At 30.7% G+C, this 19,077-nt stretch overlaps 3 protein-coding genes across 3 annotated transcripts; all 3 read right to left on the bottom strand.

Annotated features, from left to right (window-relative positions):
• Positions 1-5,825: 5,825 nt before the first annotated feature.
• Positions 5,826-6,800, bottom strand: LOC136076204 (uncharacterized). The gene has a single exon (XM_065789678.1). The coding sequence runs from the start codon at positions 6,798-6,800 to the stop codon at positions 5,826-5,828; it is 975 nt and encodes a 324-aa protein (XP_065645750.1).
• A 4,692-nt stretch (positions 6,801-11,492) lies between these two features.
• On the bottom strand, positions 11,493-12,434 carry LOC136076203 (zinc finger MYM-type protein 1-like). Its single transcript, XM_065789677.1, has one exon. The coding sequence runs from the start codon at positions 12,432-12,434 to the stop codon at positions 11,493-11,495; it is 942 nt and encodes a 313-aa protein (XP_065645749.1).
• A 651-nt stretch (positions 12,435-13,085) lies between these two features.
• Positions 13,086-14,057, bottom strand: LOC136076202 (uncharacterized). The gene has a single exon (XM_065789676.1). The coding sequence runs from the start codon at positions 14,055-14,057 to the stop codon at positions 13,086-13,088; it is 972 nt and encodes a 323-aa protein (XP_065645748.1).
• Between the last annotated feature and the right edge of the window lie 5,020 nt (positions 14,058-19,077).

Genomic DNA, 19,077 nt, shown 5'->3' with positions numbered 1-19,077 from the left:
GTAATTTGAAAAAAATTGTTATTTACAATTACAAATAAAAGTAAATTTTTTCTTTGAAATTTTACACTTTGCTGTGTAAGTAAAATAAAAGTTATATTATTTACTTCCTCAAAGAACAGTCATTTCATGTGGATTTAACATAAATTTTGAGATAATTAGCGTATTCGAATCCATTGCCTGTTTGAGGGCACTTCTTGGTAATGCTTCAGATAATACTCTGATGTATGTGGGCGGTGTTTGTGGTGGGGTATCGGGAAAGGATTTTTTTTCACGTATATGATAAAAGTAATTTTATTATAATTAGTTGCAAATATAGTCAACATGCGAGTATACCAGTAGTGTAGAGGCGGGCTCCCTGCCGCATTAGTGCTAATAGAGGCTGCTAAATAATCATTGACTTTTTTATTGCTTTTTTTGTTGAGCTGAATTAGGTTAGTGGCTAAATGTAACTTTGACAGGGGGGGAGGGGCATAATTTCTAAGCTATTCAAGTCACTCTTCGTTTGAGCGCGCTATTTATTTATTTTTTATTGCTATTTCAATCAAGTATTTTGTTATGGTAATATGACGCGATATAATATTTTTGGTATCTACAAGGACATTAACTGCTACAATAGTTTTCAAAAAATTATAGAAGAAGGTTGCGTATGTTGAGCATGTTAACATTGTATTGTTTTTTTCCAGCCGAAATATTAGGATATTTATTTTTGCTGATTATCATAATTTAATCTTTCCTCTTAAAAAATATAAATGAATAGTTCATTTAACAAAAAATCTTTATACCAAAAATTGCGTTATTTTCAGCACACTCAGTTATCTCATCTTAGGAAACCAGTTTCCTAAGATGAGCTTTTTTTAACGAAACTCAAAATAACAAAAAAATAATCACAAAAATAAAATAAAATGTTTTTCAAATTCTTCAAGGAATTTACTTAAGGTGGAAAACCCCTGAAAAATTTTTTTTGAGTAAATATCGACATTTTATAAATTTAACTTCATATACATAAAGTAAATTACAAAATTAACTGAAAAAAACAAAAAAAAAATTTTTTGGGGTAAAATGGTAGCTGTAGCAGGTGCCAAAAACACCAAAATATTGAAAGACCCCGGCCATCGTATCTAAAGATGTACACAGTTTTAACAAAATCTTTTTTGCATACTTGTTCTAACAAGGTAGTTTTGTGATATGAGCAAAGCAAATTTTTCATAATAATTTTTAATAGGCTTATATATTGGACCGAAGTACATGTAAAAAATTTGACCAAATTTTATGAATTTGTTGACCTATTTAAAGACTGGATTCAATTTTTAAAAAAATCTGTCACGTTTAAATCACAGAAGACAATCAAACAAATTCATACTTAAAATTTTAACTTAACACCACTTTTAGTTATTTAGATATGCTGGCCGGCGTCTTAAAAACTCTTCATCTGAGAAAAACAGCTTTTAAAAATGCTAACATAAAAAATTTCAAAATAGTGTAAATAAATATGCAAATCTATATATAATAAAAAAAGTTAAATCTTAAAATGCACCAGTTTGATATGGGTTTTGCTCTTTTTCAATAAATTTGTCATATCGACTCTTCTTTTTACCACGAATTACTTGTCTGCGTTTCTTTGCTCGTTCTGTGTTTTTATATATGGCTAAGTATAATCGCTTTTGATTAATTTTTCTACATCCTTCTAACAAATACTTTCCAGGTCTTAAATTCATTTTTTCTAAAACTAAAACACTAGCTTGTCTACCAATGTTAAAATAGGCAACTGCATCAAAAGTGCCAAATTGAAGATATGTAAGTGAGACATAATGGCCTTTTGGTATACGCTCCCATATTGTCATGTTAAAAGACTCATTGTTATTTTGGGTTAGGCCATGCAGACATTTTTTTTAAAGAATATCACTACTTAATTCATCATAAATTGGCTTAAGTTTCCAAACAATAGATATTGGAAAGCCAGGACCAGGTCTATATGTTGAGGTATGGTTTGCTTTGTCACGATTATACCGACACCAACTATCTGAACCTTTTTGACAGTGAGGAAAATGTAAATTTTCATTTTTTGATGAAGCAACATGATAAAGTGTAGCTTTTACAGCAGATTTCATAGCATTTAAATTATTTTTGTTTTAGTGAATTGCAATGCCATAATAATTTTGGAGACGATCGATAGTTGTATCGGTCAATTTTCCACGACCACCAAGACCTTTTTCTTTTTTTTTTAAATTACGTAAACGCGTTCCAACTCTTTTTTGCACATGGCCAACATATTCAAGTTTATTTATAAGAACACCTTGATAAACATTTTTTACAGCATCATAACCTTTGCTATCTCCATCACCATAGAAATCAGTATATCTTAGATTATATTTTTCAATAGATCTACTCCATATTCTGCGGGCTCCCTCTGGCTCCATTCCACCAGGTAGTCCTTGGTAATTAAAAGCAAATTTATGTTTATCATGCCATTTTTCATAGGCTAATGGGTTTTCTTTCTTTAGATGTTCTTTATGAAAACATGCTTTACATACCTATATTTTGAGAAAAACATTAAAATCTGAAGTATGTAACATCAAATAGATTTCAATATTTAAAAAAATACCAATCTTTTATAATATGTAATATATATATATATATAATATAGTATGTAATAATAAATATATATATATATATATATATATATATAAATATATGTATATATATGTATTTATATATATATATATATATATATATATATATATATATATATATATATATATATATATATATTTATATATATATATTTATATATATATATATGTATTGTGTATACATATATATCAAATCAGGTGGGCGTTTATATACACACAGACAAACATATATATGCACATAAGCATATAATATATATGCATATATGCAAACTTAAAAAACAAACAAATTGTATACTTAACTTGTTCATAGCTTCAACATCTATTACTTTGCCTGTTTCCATCGAAATAACAGAAACAACGCCATTGTTTGAAGAATAGCCTTGTCGCTGCCAAGTGCCATCACATGATACTGCAACATCAACAACATTGGGCACATGGCCGGGAGTAGAATTTAAAACAAGATTACTCTTCAAGTCTTTTAATTCTTGAGCAGCATCCATCATAGTGTCTTCAGCTACAAATTTTACTGCATTAGTTAGTTTTATAACAATTTTATTATAATTATTAGCAGTCATTGGCTTAGGCATGTCCATTAATGAGACAAATCTTGAGAATCCAGAATAGCCTTGACCACATGATCTCATAGCATATACAGCCCTGGTATAAACATCAAAACTTTTTTGTATATTCAATGTTGAGGTATAAAATTCTCTTGAATAATCACATACACAGCAGTTAACATAAAGACAAGACGCTAGACCTTTTCTCTTGTTTTCATTTTCAGAGAGAAACAACTTAGATGACATACATACTGGACATATAAGGGTAGAAATTACAGAATTTAGTATTTCTAAATCTATAAAACGGTATCCAGTAACTATATTACTAGATAACTTTGGTCTTGATGACGAAATTTTTTTTTTTTTTTTAGCAGAAGCACATATTTCATTAGAATTAATAAAGTTAAAATCAACTGGTTTCTCCATATTTATATTTACATCTGCAACACTTGTAGTAACATTTATGTTCATATCTACAATATTTGATTCCATATTTACATCCATATCAACATTATTTACAACTAACTTTTTTTTTACATTGAAAATTTTTTTCCTTTTATTATTTTTTGTTCTTTGTTTAACTCTGCATGCCTTCGTCATTGTAGAAGATTTATGATATATTTATGAGCTTTCCAGTAACTGTTTTTATACTAAAGTTGTTTTGAACAATGGAAAATACAATTCACTTGATAAGATATATTCTTCATATGAAAAAATTGGATTTTGGACTATTTTTTAGTTAAGGTAAAAAATAGTGCCGTTGCTATGGCGGTTGTTAAGGAAGCTTAAAATACTAGGGTTCAATAAAATCTATTTTAATGAAGATCTATAGCAAGTTTTCAAAAATGGTTTTCAGATTGTGAACCTCTAATAAATTTTGCACAAAACAAGAAAATAAATTTTTTTTTCAAAAATTTCATATTTCTGAGGGGTTTTCCACCTTAAGTAAAAAGTTATTATCTCAACCATTGAAAAAAAGCAAATCTTTCCTATCTCTAAAAAAGCTAACTATACCATTTTTTGAAATAACTTTCGCTCTTGAAATACCAAAATAAAACTCTGAGGAGAATAACTGGTGGCCAACTAATAAATAACTATGACAATTTTGATTTTCCACCTACAACTTTTGATTTTTCGTATTTACTACTAATTAATTTTTAAGCCTTTTACATTTTCAACCTACTGAATTTTCGACCTACTGCTTTTTCGATCGACTTTATAACTACGTCTTTTCCGGTATGTATTTTATTTTTTGTTGATTTAAATCAGAGCTGAATTTAATCAGCCGTGGAGCGCTAGCGTATAATTAAGAGGTCTAAGGTTTGATGCTTTGTCTAGGTATAAATGGTAGCATGAAATTTCTCCTTAAATGCTCTTCCGCGCAGCTCTACAGCAAAACAGTTAAAAAATTATTTTCTAACATTTAATGTAATTGGCGGTATTTTATTCTCTAAAGTGACCTAATGGTCTTATCATAGAGTACCACGGAAGTACATTTAACAAGGATGTTTATGTCTCCTCCCGTAGGGGAGAGTATGCACCCATGATCCTAAAAATCTATCAGGCCAATTTACTGAATATATGTTTTCATTTCGATCTCTAAAGTAACAGTACATAATAGCAAATTTTATACCTTATTATAATTCAATAATCTTTTTTTTACCAGAATATTTTAAGTAGATTTAAAATTATAAAAAATAAGAACCCTCAATTGGGATCATGGGTGCATACCAGTATGCTCCCATGATCTTACCTATATGCACCCTTGATCCTATGTGTGTATACATGTTCTGAGATCAAACTTATACCATAAATGTGTAAGAATTATTTTTAAGTCGTCAAAAGTATGTCTATAATAAATACCAATAAAGTTATTATTAATTTTACTACAAATTTATCTTTCTTAAAAGAAAAAATCAATGGAAAAAATGTTATTTTTTACTGAGACTCGACGTTGTTTTTTTTCATTACTTTCAAGATCAAGTTTTCTTTTCCTTGTCATGAAGATCTTATTTCGCTTTTCATATTTTTTCTTTTTTGACTGAGACTTTTTTTTCATTTCCTGAAGCCTATTTAGTTCATTTCGAACAGGGATGTCTGTGAGTATTCGGATACGCTGACGTTTACGTCCTTTAATGAACTTCCTTGATCCAGCTTTTGGAAATGGCCTAATTTTTTCTAGACTTGCTTGATGAGAGATATTAATAGAAACACTGGATAGTTGACTTACAGGGTCAGATATAGGCTGAATTGGCAATACACTACAAGCTGGCCTTGATGACAGACTTGACATCAATGATTGATTAAAAGCTGAACATGAACAATAGCAGAAACTGGATCAATAACACCTGGAGATGGGTTAGCAGTAATAGGTTCTGGACGATCTGTTACATATGAAGCCAAAAACTCATTATCAGAAAATATGTTAGGATTAAAGGGTTCAATTCCTGCCACAGCAAATCCTGCAGAAATGTTAGACAAAGTAAAAGCTTGTGCATAAGCTTTCCTTACAACTGCAGCTATATCATATATGGTCATCGGTCTTGGATTAGATACAACCCAATCATCACAGGCTGTATTGTAATAACGTTTCAAAGGCCCATAAACTGACCGATCTAATGGCTGCAGCTTGTGACTACAATGTGGTGGAAAGGACAGCATAGTTATGCCATTTTTTTTTAGCTAAATCTAAACACACAATTGAAACATGGCTCTCATGGTTGTCAAGAAGTAAAAGCACTGGATTAGCTGGTAAACATTTCACATTTTGAATAAAATGTTTCATCCACTCGAAAAACATTGCACAATTAATCCAGCCAGATGGGTTTGCAACCCCAACACATCCAGGTGGACCACCATTTAACATACTTCCTTTGAAATGAACTCTTGGAAAAATAAAAAATGGAGGGATTGAGTTTCCTATTGCATTAACTGCACAACAAACTGTTACCAATGTCCCTCTTTCTGCTGAAGTTATCCTTCCAACTTGTTTATCTCCTTTTTCAGCAATTACTTTAACTGGTTTTTGAACGGTTGTAAGACCTGTCTCATCAACATTATATATGTTTTGTGGCTGAAATTTGTGTCGCAGACGAACATCTTTTAGATTGGTGAAAAATTCTCCGACTGTATAACGATTAAAAGCAGTTGCTCGTGCCATACTAGTAGCTTCTGGATTTCGTAAAGATAACTCATTCCTACGTAACATAAAACCACGAAGCCACTGTTTCCCAGCAATTTGTAAAATTTTCCAGGATTTAGGAATGCGCTTAGAAAGAGTCATTGCAAATTCATAGGCAAGTTTTCGTGTTGTTTTGGTTGACAATCCATAGTGAAGTTTTGAAGCCCTTAAAAGATAGTCTGATAAAGATGTTTCTTCTTCGTTGGTAAAGATTTGCATGGTAATGAAGTTAGGTTTGCAGACTGTACTTGGATTTAATTGACATTTCCTTACATATCTCTTAAGTGTCATTAAATTGATTCCCCTCTCTTTAGATACACGATAAACTGTACAACCATTAAGAACTGCATTAACAGCTGTTCGCATTTCATTTTCATTAACTTTACCTCTTGGTGGTCTATCGGTTTTTCTTTTTTTATGATACACCATACTTAACTGTAAAAAAATGAAAAATATTTATATAGTTTTGCTATATTCCTAATTTTTGGAAGAACATTTATAAAGGTTTTTAATTATTAGAATCTACTTTATTAACAAACACACGCACACACACACACACACACACACACACACACACACACACACACACACACACACACACACACACACACACATATATATGTGTATATATATATATATACATATATATATATATATATATATATATATATATATAATATATATATATATATATATATACATATATATATACATATATACATATATATATATATATATATATATATATATATATATATATATATATATATATATATATATATATATATACATATATATATATATATATATATATATATATATATATATATATATATATATATATATATATATATATATATATATATATATACTTAACTTTTATACTGTAAACCACTTCTTACCTTCAGCTGAACATATTATATGAAGCTTGTAGTGGTTGATTTATTAATAATTATAAAATGTGTCAAAAACGTAAGAGTATTTTGAGGTTCCTATTATGGACTAGTTATAAACGGTTTGACTTGGTCATTTAAACAAATTATATACACACTAAAGACAGAATTATTAGAATATAAATACTCAAGAGTATGTAAGCTTCTTATTTTTAACAGGTTTTTAGATGTCCTTTTTGTAAAAAAAAAAAAAAAGTTATTAAGTTTAAGCCAGCCACCATTTATTTGATTCTAATTCTACCAGTCTCATGCACATGTATGCATACACTCAGTTTTATTTATAAAGTGTTTTACTATTTTAACATTTAGCACACACAAAAACATGAATACTGATGCGTAATAATATTTCAAAATTTATTTACAAAGTTCACAAATAAAGTCACAATCTGAAGTTCCTGCGCATGCTTCATGTGCCCATCTTTTGCAGGATCGACAACATATCATATTTTCTATGTTACATTCTCCACGCATAAAACAAAGCCATGAACTTTCATTTAAAATACTGGTACTAGTTGTTGAATTCATTTTGGGTTTCTTACATTTCTTTACTACTTTTTCTTTAATTATTTTTGTGTTTTTGGACTTTTTAACTTTTGTGTTTGTTTTTGAACTTTCCTGTAGGAACAGCTTTTTATATGGACTTGAAGTAAGAATTTCTGACTGTTCTTTGCGACACTTCCTTTTGCCTGCACCCTTTGGGGAAAGAACAGGGACCAGTCTCTGAATTGGAGACAAAGCCCGGATGTAAAAAATTAGTGCCTCATAGTGCCGAGAGTTATTTTCAAACATGGTGTACTTCACTGTGATGGGGTTACCACTATGTTCTTCACCATACATCAGCACATTCCTTTTTGCATTGTGAATCACAATTTTTGTTTTCAGAAGACAGGAGATCTGATTTATCTCCCATTCTCCCACAAACGAGTCTGGTTTGGCAATGTGAGCAATACGCTCTTCTAACAAGTTAAAGTGAAGATGCTGGGGTTGGTCAGCATTTAAGGCATTCCCGTGCATGTCAACAGACAATATTTCCAAATTAGATATCAAATGGCTAACAAGCTGATTACGAAGTGAGTCAGCCATAGCAGTTTCCTTCAGATGAAGCAGTGGACTGACCAGCTTGCCGTTTAATCCCTGAGCTGACTGAAGATTTGGTGTTGTGCACACAACAACTGACCTAAAAAAACATTTCCCATCAGAGTAAATTGGGATGAGCAAAAAATTTTCCAGCACCTGTGGCAGAACTGTTTTGGAATGGGACGTTTCAACAGCCAGTGACACTGGGTGGGTCACATAAGTTGTTGGTTTTGGAACCATCTCATCCATTATGCCTGGAAGTGGTGGCACACCCTCCTGGTCTTGTGCTGGTCTAGCTACACATACCAATGCTGGTATCGAAGCTTCCTGGGCTTGTGCTGGTAATGTCCCTGATGTAAGTGGTGAAGACAGCATGGTCTCGCGGTCTCCTGCTTGAGAAGCGAATGATGGCGCATAATCCTGAGGTTTAAAAACATCTCGTGAGCATGGCCAAATTCCACACGATGCAAAACCATTAATTGCTGTTGACATGGTAGCAGCCTTTGCATATGCCAGATGAAAAAGATGGGCCACCTGATATGAACTCACTGAACGTCCTGGATTTAGTCTCAGCCATTTTTCCACCTCCTGGTCGTAGTAGACTTGAAGGGGCTTAAAAAAAGCTTTATCCAGAGGCTGCAGTTTGTGTGTTGTGTGAGGCGGAAGTGACAACATTATGACATTGTTTTCAATGGCAAGCTGAATGGCCTCAAGATTTTTAGTATGGGATTTGTGGCCATCTAAAATAAGTAAAACCTTATCATCTTTTGTTGGCTTCACATGACTGATGAACATTCTCATCCACTGTACGAAAAGTTCAGAATTTATCCATCCTGAATCAGAACATGTTACAATGCTGCCTTCTGGTGCACCATCTCCCAGTTCATCAGGAACCCGTTTTCTTTTGAATATAATCATTGGTGGAACATAATGTGTTGCACCAGCATTTACGCAACAGACAACTGTTGTGTTAACACCCCTTTCTACACTGGCTATGCTACCTATCTGTTTTTTGCCTTTTAGGCCAAGCACGCGCTGGCATTTCTTTTGCACGGTTGAAATACCAGATTCATCAATATTGTAAATGTTATTGGCCTTGAGGCAATGATCTTTTATTAAATTTTCTAGTAAATTAAAAAACCTGTCAACATCCCCCAGGTTGAAGCCGCTGGCTCGCGACATGGAAGTAGCTTGTGGTTGGCGGAGGCAGAGGTCAGGGAACCTGGTTAAAAATTTGTAATACCACTTTTTCCCAGCTTGACCTTTGTCCTTATTGAATGGGTGATTTAAACCCTTGTGTTCTGCAACTTCAAATGCCAGAGTCATTAAATCTTTCCTCGACATTCCGAAAAACATGGCCTCCAATTTTAAAACTAGATTGTGTATTTCTAGCTCAACATCCGCAGGAAGGATAGTACTTCTGCCTAGCTTTTTAAAGCCGTTAGCAAACTTGTTAGCATTATTAAAATGCCTCTTTAGAGTTGCTTTGGGGGTGCCGTATGTGGCTGCACATTTGTTCAAGCCAATATCACCATTTCTGTACGCCTCAATAGCACGTTGAAGATCATCATTAGTCCAGCAGCCCCTGATTAAAAAAAAAAGATTGAAATAAATTGTAGGACAGGGCAAAATTTTAAAAATAAATTTGTCTAAATTTACCCACTACAATCTACCACTACAAATATAATACTTAATAAATATTTATCATTATTTATTATTAATAATAGGCTATTATTATTATTATTAATTTAATTTTAATCATTAGGCCTATAGCCTATAACTATAATAATACTATAACATTAATAATGATTCTTAATTATTTTTAGACCCTTAGCCTTATAATTATATCTTAACTTATATTATTACATAATTATCTAATTTAAATTTAATAGGTCAATTATAGTAATAGTAAATACTTAGTAGATCTATAATTACTATAACTAAATAATTATAATCTATTATAGATTCTATAGTCTGGCTATAGTCTAGTCAAATTTCAAATACTAATAATAATCAAAGGTTAAAATAAAACATAAGATTAAGATAATTTAATTTATTAATAGCCTATGATAAAATAATAACATCCAAGAGAATAAGAACTTATGTTCCCCAATATGGACTACAGTTTCCCATCTTGAACCACTGGTCCATTTTAGGGACAGCAGTTGGTCCATATTGGGAGAACCACATGGGCATCTAATTTTACTAAATAAAACCAAAACGATGTCATTTGGAGCAACACGCTTGTATTTAGTAAGAAATGAAATAAAAAAGCTTTCCATTTAGCATAGAAGCATTGTCCTGGTTCATTTATTTGTAGAATGACACACAAAAAAAAGCGAGTGTACTTTTAGAAAAAAATAACCAAATAAAATACTAACTTACCTTTTTGAAGTAATCTTGCTGACCGCCATCATTGAAATGCGATTTAACTGAACGGAAGTCACTCTTTAATGCTACGTTTCCAAAATTTAAAAATAAAATCGCATTTATTTGTTTCATCGGTGGTCCATAAAAGGGGACGGTCCATAATGGGCGACTCTCCCCTAATTGGAAAATAAACATTATATTTTAAATAAAATAAAATTTTAGATAATTTTAAAAAATTGAATAAAAAATAAATAAAAATATATATTAAAATAAAACCTTTTTTTTTTTTTGAATAATATAGAATGTTGAGATTGCGCATGCGCTAAATGTTTTATTTGAAAACCACAATTGTTTTAATTGATTATCACGATGTTTAAATAAATGTCATGGTTGTTTTAAATGAATGTCATGTTTGTTTTAAATGGATGCAAAAACCGGTAGCATTCTATGACAATAAAAGATATATGGCTAAGTAATAAGAAAAGGAATCAAAAACGAATAGCATTTAATCTAGTTTTCTATTTATAATGTAAAAATTTTCATTTGTTTGGTTGCAGTGGCGGAACTTCAAAATTTGGGCCCCCCCGCAAAAAAATGTTTTTTTTAAAAAAAATAAAGCTTCACATATTAAATAGATATTTATTTCATATATCATATTTAAAAACAAAAAATTAAATAAAGATAAAAATAACTTCAAAACGAAACTAAAACTTAACCGAACTTAAATAGTGAAAACTTTCCTCCTTGATTTCATATTGGCAAAATCGGTAATGATGTTTTTCATTTCCATTTTTCCAGCCGCTTTTGCCTCAATAGAAACTATTGAAAGGTCGCTTAAACGTTCTTTACCAATGGTATTTCGTAAATAATGTTTTATTATTTTAAGTTTTGAAAAAGAACGTTCAGCTGATGCAACAGTAACAGGTAATGTAAGAAACAATAACAATGCTGTTATCACTTGTGGAACGCTTGCAGCTATAGTTGACAATTTTACTATTAAAAGGTCAGCCAATTCACGTATAGATGATATTTTTGATATTTCATCGTGTAGCATTGACTTTACCATAACCATTTGCAGCGGAAATTTAGTTGTTATATCTTCACTATATTTTCTCTGAATGGCTTCTGCACAGCTTATGATCTCACGTTCTTTCATTACCATTAATTTATTTGGATGGATGCAGGAAAATAATTGTACCACTTCTTGCATTCCTTTAAATCTATTGTCGAGTTGGTTGATAACGACGTCCAAAATTTTTATAAAAATATTGATGCGAAAAACTTCCTCACTACTATCAAAACGGTGATCTGTAGATAATTCGTCAAAATGCCTTTTCACAATTTTTCTTCTTTTTTGAAAAAATATTGCAGGAATCTGCCACGTAGTCGCTATTTCTACCGCTTCAAGTTTTGCTGAATCAAACATCTTTCTATATTGTTTTAAATTTTTGCTGGCATTTTCTAGAGAACCTGAAGCTGTCGTAAGATTTAAATTTTTAGTTTGCAGCAATTTTGATGGTATATGTACCTCATAAAGGATTTTAGACAAAAGCACGCATAAAAAAACAAATTCGAAACTGCTCATATTTTTTTGTATTCGTACTGCTTCTTCGCATTCTTCACGTTTTGTACTTGTTATTGATATCTCGGAAAGAGCTTTCATTATATCAAGAAAGCGAATTTTAACGGCGAAAAGAGAAGTATATCGTCCTGCCCATCGCGTTGGATTTAACCTTTTTAATGTTATTTGTGATTCTCCTGTATATTTGGATAGTAGATCCCACCTGTTTATGCTATTTCCGAAAAATGATTACACATCTTTTAGCATTACAAAAAATGAAGCAACTTCAACACAACATTTAACCGCATCGTTAATAACAAAATTTAAATTATGAGCTGCGCAATGCATATACATAGCATTGGGTTGATTTTTCTTAAAAAGGGCCTGAACCCCATTGTATATCCCACTCATGACGTTCGCACCATCATAACCTTGACCCCTGCAGTTACTTAATTTTATATGATGTTTTTCTAACAGATTTAAAATTTCTTCATGTAGTCCAGCAGCAGTGTGGTTATATATTTCCGTGAATCCCAAGAAAACTTCTTAAATTTCAATTGATGTGGCTTCATCTTTTTCATTTTTAATAATTTTTACGTATCTAAATACTTGACTGAGCTGATCTCTTTTAGTAATATCTTGTGTTGTATCCATTATAATTGAATAAAAAGGTGAACTATTAATATCAGCAGTAAGAGTGGCTTTTAAATGCGTTGCAAGGCAATGTATGACTTCATTTTGAATTTGATGGCTTTAATATTTTATAGATCCATTTGGCATACTCAAAACTTGCTTCATAACATTATCATATTTAGCTAAAAGTTGAACTTGGGTTAAAAAATTACCATTATATTCATTGTCAAATGATTCACGATGACCACGAAAAGCCAAAGAATTTTTACAAAGTGCTAATGTTATATTTACTATCCGCTCTAAGACTTGCACCCAAAAATTTGATTGGTATCGTATTTGTTCTTCTATATTTTTATCAATTGTTTCATTATGTCGCCATTTTTCATAAATGCAACAAGCAAATATATGTTGTTGACTATTTTCGTGAATTTTAATTTTTTTAGAAAGACCACGCCAATCTCTGACACCATGCTCACGCCAGTTATCCTTTGCTTTTCGTTCTTCTGAGAAAAGCCAACAAGGCTCGCAATAAACGGCATCAAGTTTTGGGGAATAGTAAAGCCACATTCTTTCTATAGATCCATATTTTGTGGTAGTTTTAAAATATTCCTTGGAAAACCTACGGTTTTCTTGCAAGGGGTCGCGTATAAAAGGACCTTTTGGCCGACACGATTCCGATAATACAATTATTTTCTTAATATCTTTTGTTAGTATTTTACCATGAAAATTCGCAATGTCAGTAGAAAATAATTCACTTGATTTTTCTAAATTAATTTGTTCAATGGCGTCATTCGTATCAGAGTTTGAATCTTCCTTGTCTTCATTTCGGTGGTTTCTCGGAGACCTATTCACATCTTCTTTGTTCACATTTTTATTACCAGTAGCAATGTTTTCTTCGATATCATCATGTTCTACTGACTGATTTATACATACCACTTCTGCAGAGTTTTGACTTTCCACTTCCGTTTCCGCTCGCTTTTCGATTGGTTTCAAAAACGTTGTTAGCTTCGGCAATTTAGCTAAAGTAGCTTTTGTTTCTTTTAACTTTCTTCTTTTTGCTGCACCGCTTGTACTACTTAATTTCTTTTCCATTATTATGAGTCAAAATCTAAATTATTACAAATTTATAAATTACCTTTTATTAAATATATCAGTGAAGTAATAAACTCTCGTGCAACAATACTTTATTATTCGTAACACGATTAAATAAATTGGAGACTAGTAATTCAGATAAAATAAGAAATGAAAAATTAACTTAATACAACGGAAAATTTAATATAAAATTGAAAATGAGAACATACATTTAAAAGTTAATTTGTATATGCAGCAAGGATTATAGAATCATTATCCTTGATATGCAACGACATAACAAATAATATTGTTTATATTTCAAAAATATTGAATATGCAACTAAGAACTTATAAATTGAAGAACTTCTTACAGTTTAAAAAAAATTTATACGCAACAAATTATTACTTTTACCGAATTCAGTCTAATTGTCTAATTCATACACAAACACAACATAACGGTATAAAAATTAACTATACAATAACATCTGGCAGTTCGCAGCTGATAATCGTACTTTATTTCTCAATTGCGTATGCAATTTTAAAAAGGTTACAACTTTTCGTTTAAATGTAAACTACGCACTCCAATACAAAAATAAATTTTTGAACATTATATTTTAATACGATGGATGACATTTTTTTTATCCAAGTTTTATATTTTAGGGCCCACTATACCTGCGGAAAAGAGTTTTATAGTATAAATATTATTGAGAGTATAATTTTTTTTATATGAGGGCCCCTATAGCTGGTAGGCCCCCCCGCAACGCAGGGTCCTGCGTCCAGTAGTTCCGCCACTGTTTGGTTGATTATTATTATTAAATTAAAAGTTAATTACTTTTTGATGTAATTTTCTTTTACATAACTTTTTGATGTAATCTTCTTTTACGTAACTTAATTTTGAAAGTAAAAAAACTTACATTTTAAAAGTCGTTTCAAAAAAATCAATTACTTACACGCACATGTAAATTTACATTAAACGTTTTAAATTACTCATGTATTTTACTTTTTGATAAAAATTAACTCGTGTAAGTAAAAAAAAGTTAGTAAAAGAGCCACTTTTATCAAGGTTTACTTTTACATTTAAAAGTAAGTCACGTGTAAAAGCTATTTTACTTTTACATTTAAAAGTTAATTACTTTTGAAAATTACATTACATAATATAAAAGTTCCTCAAACTGTAATTTACATTTACCTATAAAAGCAACTAATTAAAAAAAAAATTATGTTAAAAAACTTGCATACGAAAGTAAACTACAAAAAAGTAATATGCTACCAAATGTAAATTAAATTTTCAAATAAAACAATGTTTTTTAAGTAGAAATTTTTTATTTTAAAAGTAATAACAAGTTTTTATTAAATAAATTATATAAAATAAAATTTAAACTACATAAGCTTACATTTTATGTAATTTGTAAAGTAAATTAAAAGTAATCTATACAAAATAAGTAAATTTACTTATATTCAACAATAACTTTGAAGGGATCTTGTACTATAGTAATGCAAAAAAGTTTCATCAAAGCTGAAATTCAGAAAAATTCAGACAAAGCTGAAATATGGCAGTGTGCAGAAAATGCGTATACCCATGGGAAACTCAGAAAGGGTAGACTATTTAAAAGGCATAATTGGCATAATTGTTAGTTCTTTTTACAGATCTTTTGCATAAAAATTATTGAAAAACCAAGGAGGGAAAGTTTAAACCTGTCCTGGATTACGGGGGCTACAACCCCATGTCCCGCAGATTTAGAAGCTCCGAAATTTTTAAGAGGATGCTTTATTTTTGTAAGGTGTTTTCGTCACTTTAATAAGAAAAATGTCAACCTGCTAAAAAATATCCCCAGACCCTGCAAGTCCTAATCCGGTACTGGTTTTAAGAACTACGATATTTTAAATGGACATGTAAAATTTAGAACTATTTATGTAAATAAATTTATCTGAGTGTAGTATCAGTGACCTAACTATAGCAAAGGCAGTGTAAGCAAAACTTACGGTCCCGCGAGCAACTAGGCTCAGGGCCGCAAGCTTTAGAAGCCTCAAGATATATTTAAAAAGATATTTAAAAAGATTTTTGATTTTTTTTAGTAAAAGTTGTTATTCCAGAGAAACAAAAATTAGGCACCCGGGCCACGTATGTCTACTGGCCAAAAATGTTTTGCTACGCCAGTGTGTAATATACGTATAACCCGAGCTGTCGCTAAGCAATGATTTAAGTAGATTAAGAAATTTGTGATTGAGTAAGTGATTGAGCAGGTGATTAGAGCCTGGAAACAAAAATACCCTAAAACATTAACCATCCCTACTCTAAATAGACTTTTATTTTTAGTCTGCATTCAAGTATGGTTTTAATGCAAAACAACTGTGAATGCACCCAATAATGACATACAGATGATCAACAGAATAAAAAACTATGCTGACACAGCTATAAGTAAGACTGGTTTAATACCATGGCTCGGCATTCTTGGTACCTCAATTTGAACATAGCCACTGTTGCAATATTTTTACTACTTCTATGTAACTTGTTGATAACATAATATTTGAACACTTCTTAAAAGACTTGCTGTCTCGTTTTGCAGAGATTTAAGAATCTCAAGTGTTCTTCAAAAGGACTAGATGGAAAATAATGTTGCCATATAACAAACGCCAAACTAACATGCATTAATAACTAAATGTAACCCTCATTGAGAAGTTCAATAGCACAACTAAAGATAAAAAAAAAAAGAATTTGTTGAGCAACACAAAACATCAGCAAGCTTACAAGAACTGATGAATATTTAAAAAAGGAATAAATTTAAACTTGTAATGGACTTATCCTTAGTCTCTTAACTGTGTCTGACAGATATATCAGTCACTGGAAAGTATAGCTCTCTGTTTGTCTGACGGATTATTCCGTTTAATGAAACTTTTTTTTTAAATAAAACTTTTACAATTTACGGCGCACTATACGAAAAAAAAGTTAACAACTTGAAATAATCCTAATCAAATATATTTTGCCGTAATAGAAGAATGTAATTTTTAAATCTACGCCACAGTTAAGGGGTTAGTATATACTTTTTACATAGTCTACTGTTGTTATTATTAAATTAAATTAAAAATTATTTTTACTTTTTAGCCATTTCTTTGCAGAGTGGTCAATTTTAAGGGTCTCTGAGGGAGCCCTAAAATACTTCCTATATTTAAATATAAATTATGTTAGTATATTTTAAAAATAGAGTGCTTAATATTCTTAAAGAACAGAGCAGTGACAAAGTAGTACAAGAATGATTTTAGATTCAATTTCTTTGTTTAATCTTTTAATCAACTTCTTATGAACATTATGAACAACGGTGTTACAAATACATGGCTGATGAGATTGGAAAATACAGAGAAATTTTATTTTGATGAGAATGATAAATTTCATCTATTATTACAGAAATATCAAATTAAATCTAGGATTACAAAAATATCAAATTACAGGTAAAAAAAACAAGTGTATAAGACTAAATAATTTATACAATTAGTCTGAAGTGTAATTTATTTTTTGGAATACCTTTTTCCACCACGTTTTTATTATCATTCTTTGTTCTCTGATGTTCCAGAATTCAAAAGATTGTTTTCAAATTAAAGTTAAAAACAAAAGCACTATAGTTAAAATTAAAAACAAGTGCATTATAGGTAATGGTAAATGAACTTTTACCAGAGATAATAAACTCGGTTTTTTTTGTCTTTAGTTTAATATAGAGGTTTTTTTTCTTCTTACATATAGGGGAAGTTGGGGTACAAAGGATCGAGGGGCACAGTGAATAAGAAGCATTTTCTCAAAGATTAAAATTTTGTTCATCTTGATACTGTAATCATTTTAAGTGTTCATATGACAGCCATCTTTAGTTATAGTTGTTACCACATAATTTTTGACTACCGGTTTTCCGTAGGTAGTTTTTGTTTTTAGCTAACTAAAGTAAATTTTTTTACCTTCCTTATGTTTTTTATAGAGATCATGATTGAAATAATTTTAAAAGTTGAAGTTTTTCATTCGGATTATTGGTATTTATGCTTTCTTTTAGTAATTTAGCTTTTCTTTTAATAACACAAGTGTCCCAAGAAATTAGACTTAAACTTAATTTTTTTTTTTTTTTAATTTTTAGGTGCCCCAAGAAGTCCTAATGGTCTTGTCACAGGGCACCGCGGAAGTGCATTTAACCAGAAAGTTCACGCCTCCTTCCTTACCGAGACGCGAAAATATGTCCAAAGCTCGTTTCGAACCTGGATCTCCTGCTTATAAAGCAAGCGCTCTAACCACTGCGCCACGGCCGCACAAATTTTTAAATTTGTTAAAGTGGGGCAAAGTGAATCGGGGTACAGTGAATAGATTGATTCACTATGCCCCATTTATGATCTTGAAGATTAAACTCATGCACTCTTAACACATGAAAATGAATTTATTAGTTTTAAGTTATGAATAATAATTTTTGAATAATTTTTCAACATTTTTATAAGTTTTGTTATCAATAAAATTCTTTCATTTTCTTCTGAAGTTTCAAAATGTCTATTTTTTCGATTTTATACTAATCTAATTAATAAAAGTATGCCAAAACATATAGTGAACAGTGTCTTTACTTCCTCAGACTCATAGTTATTTGGCTATGCCCCTATTCACTATCATTAATTCACAGCTGTGTTCATTGATTCACTGTGTCCCAGTACTGGGGCACAGTGAATAACGTAACATCACTCACTTTAAACCATTCTATGAGCCGTTAGATAATAAATATTTGGGTTTTGTGATTTATTATCATGAAGGACATATATCTTAATCCTTTCTTTTTGAAAAAAATGAAATACATTTTTAACTTATTCTAAATTTAAAAAATTAAGGAATCCGAACCACTGTGCCCCAAATTCTCCTACAGTACATGATTACATTTACTTTGTTATTGTTATAAATATAAAAACTAATTACTTTTATAAAGACACCGAAACATTGCTTCGAACAATTGCTTCAGAAAAAATTTTAGTTATAAGGGGGCATCCATAAAGTACTTACGCAGTAAAACGACTGGTTTAGGACCCCC

Source organism: Hydra vulgaris, chromosome 02, assembly GCF_038396675.1.
Source record: "Hydra vulgaris chromosome 02, alternate assembly HydraT2T_AEP".
Lineage (NCBI taxonomy): Eukaryota > Metazoa > Cnidaria > Hydrozoa > Anthoathecata > Hydridae > Hydra > Hydra vulgaris.
This window is presented reverse-complemented; position numbering and strand designations above follow the sequence as displayed.

What these genes read in the sequence shown, in the direction of transcription:
- LOC136076203 (XM_065789677.1), bottom strand. Translation starts at nt 12,434, where the DNA reads ATGAAAGCTCTTTCCGAGATATCAATAACAAGTACAAAACGTGAAGAA.
- LOC136076202 (XM_065789676.1), bottom strand. Translation starts at nt 14,057, where the DNA reads ATGGAAAAGAAATTAAGTAGTACAAGCGGTGCAGCAAAAAGAAGAAAG.
- LOC136076204 (XM_065789678.1), bottom strand. Translation starts at nt 6,800, where the DNA reads ATGGTGTATCATAAAAAAAGAAAAACCGATAGACCACCAAGAGGTAAA.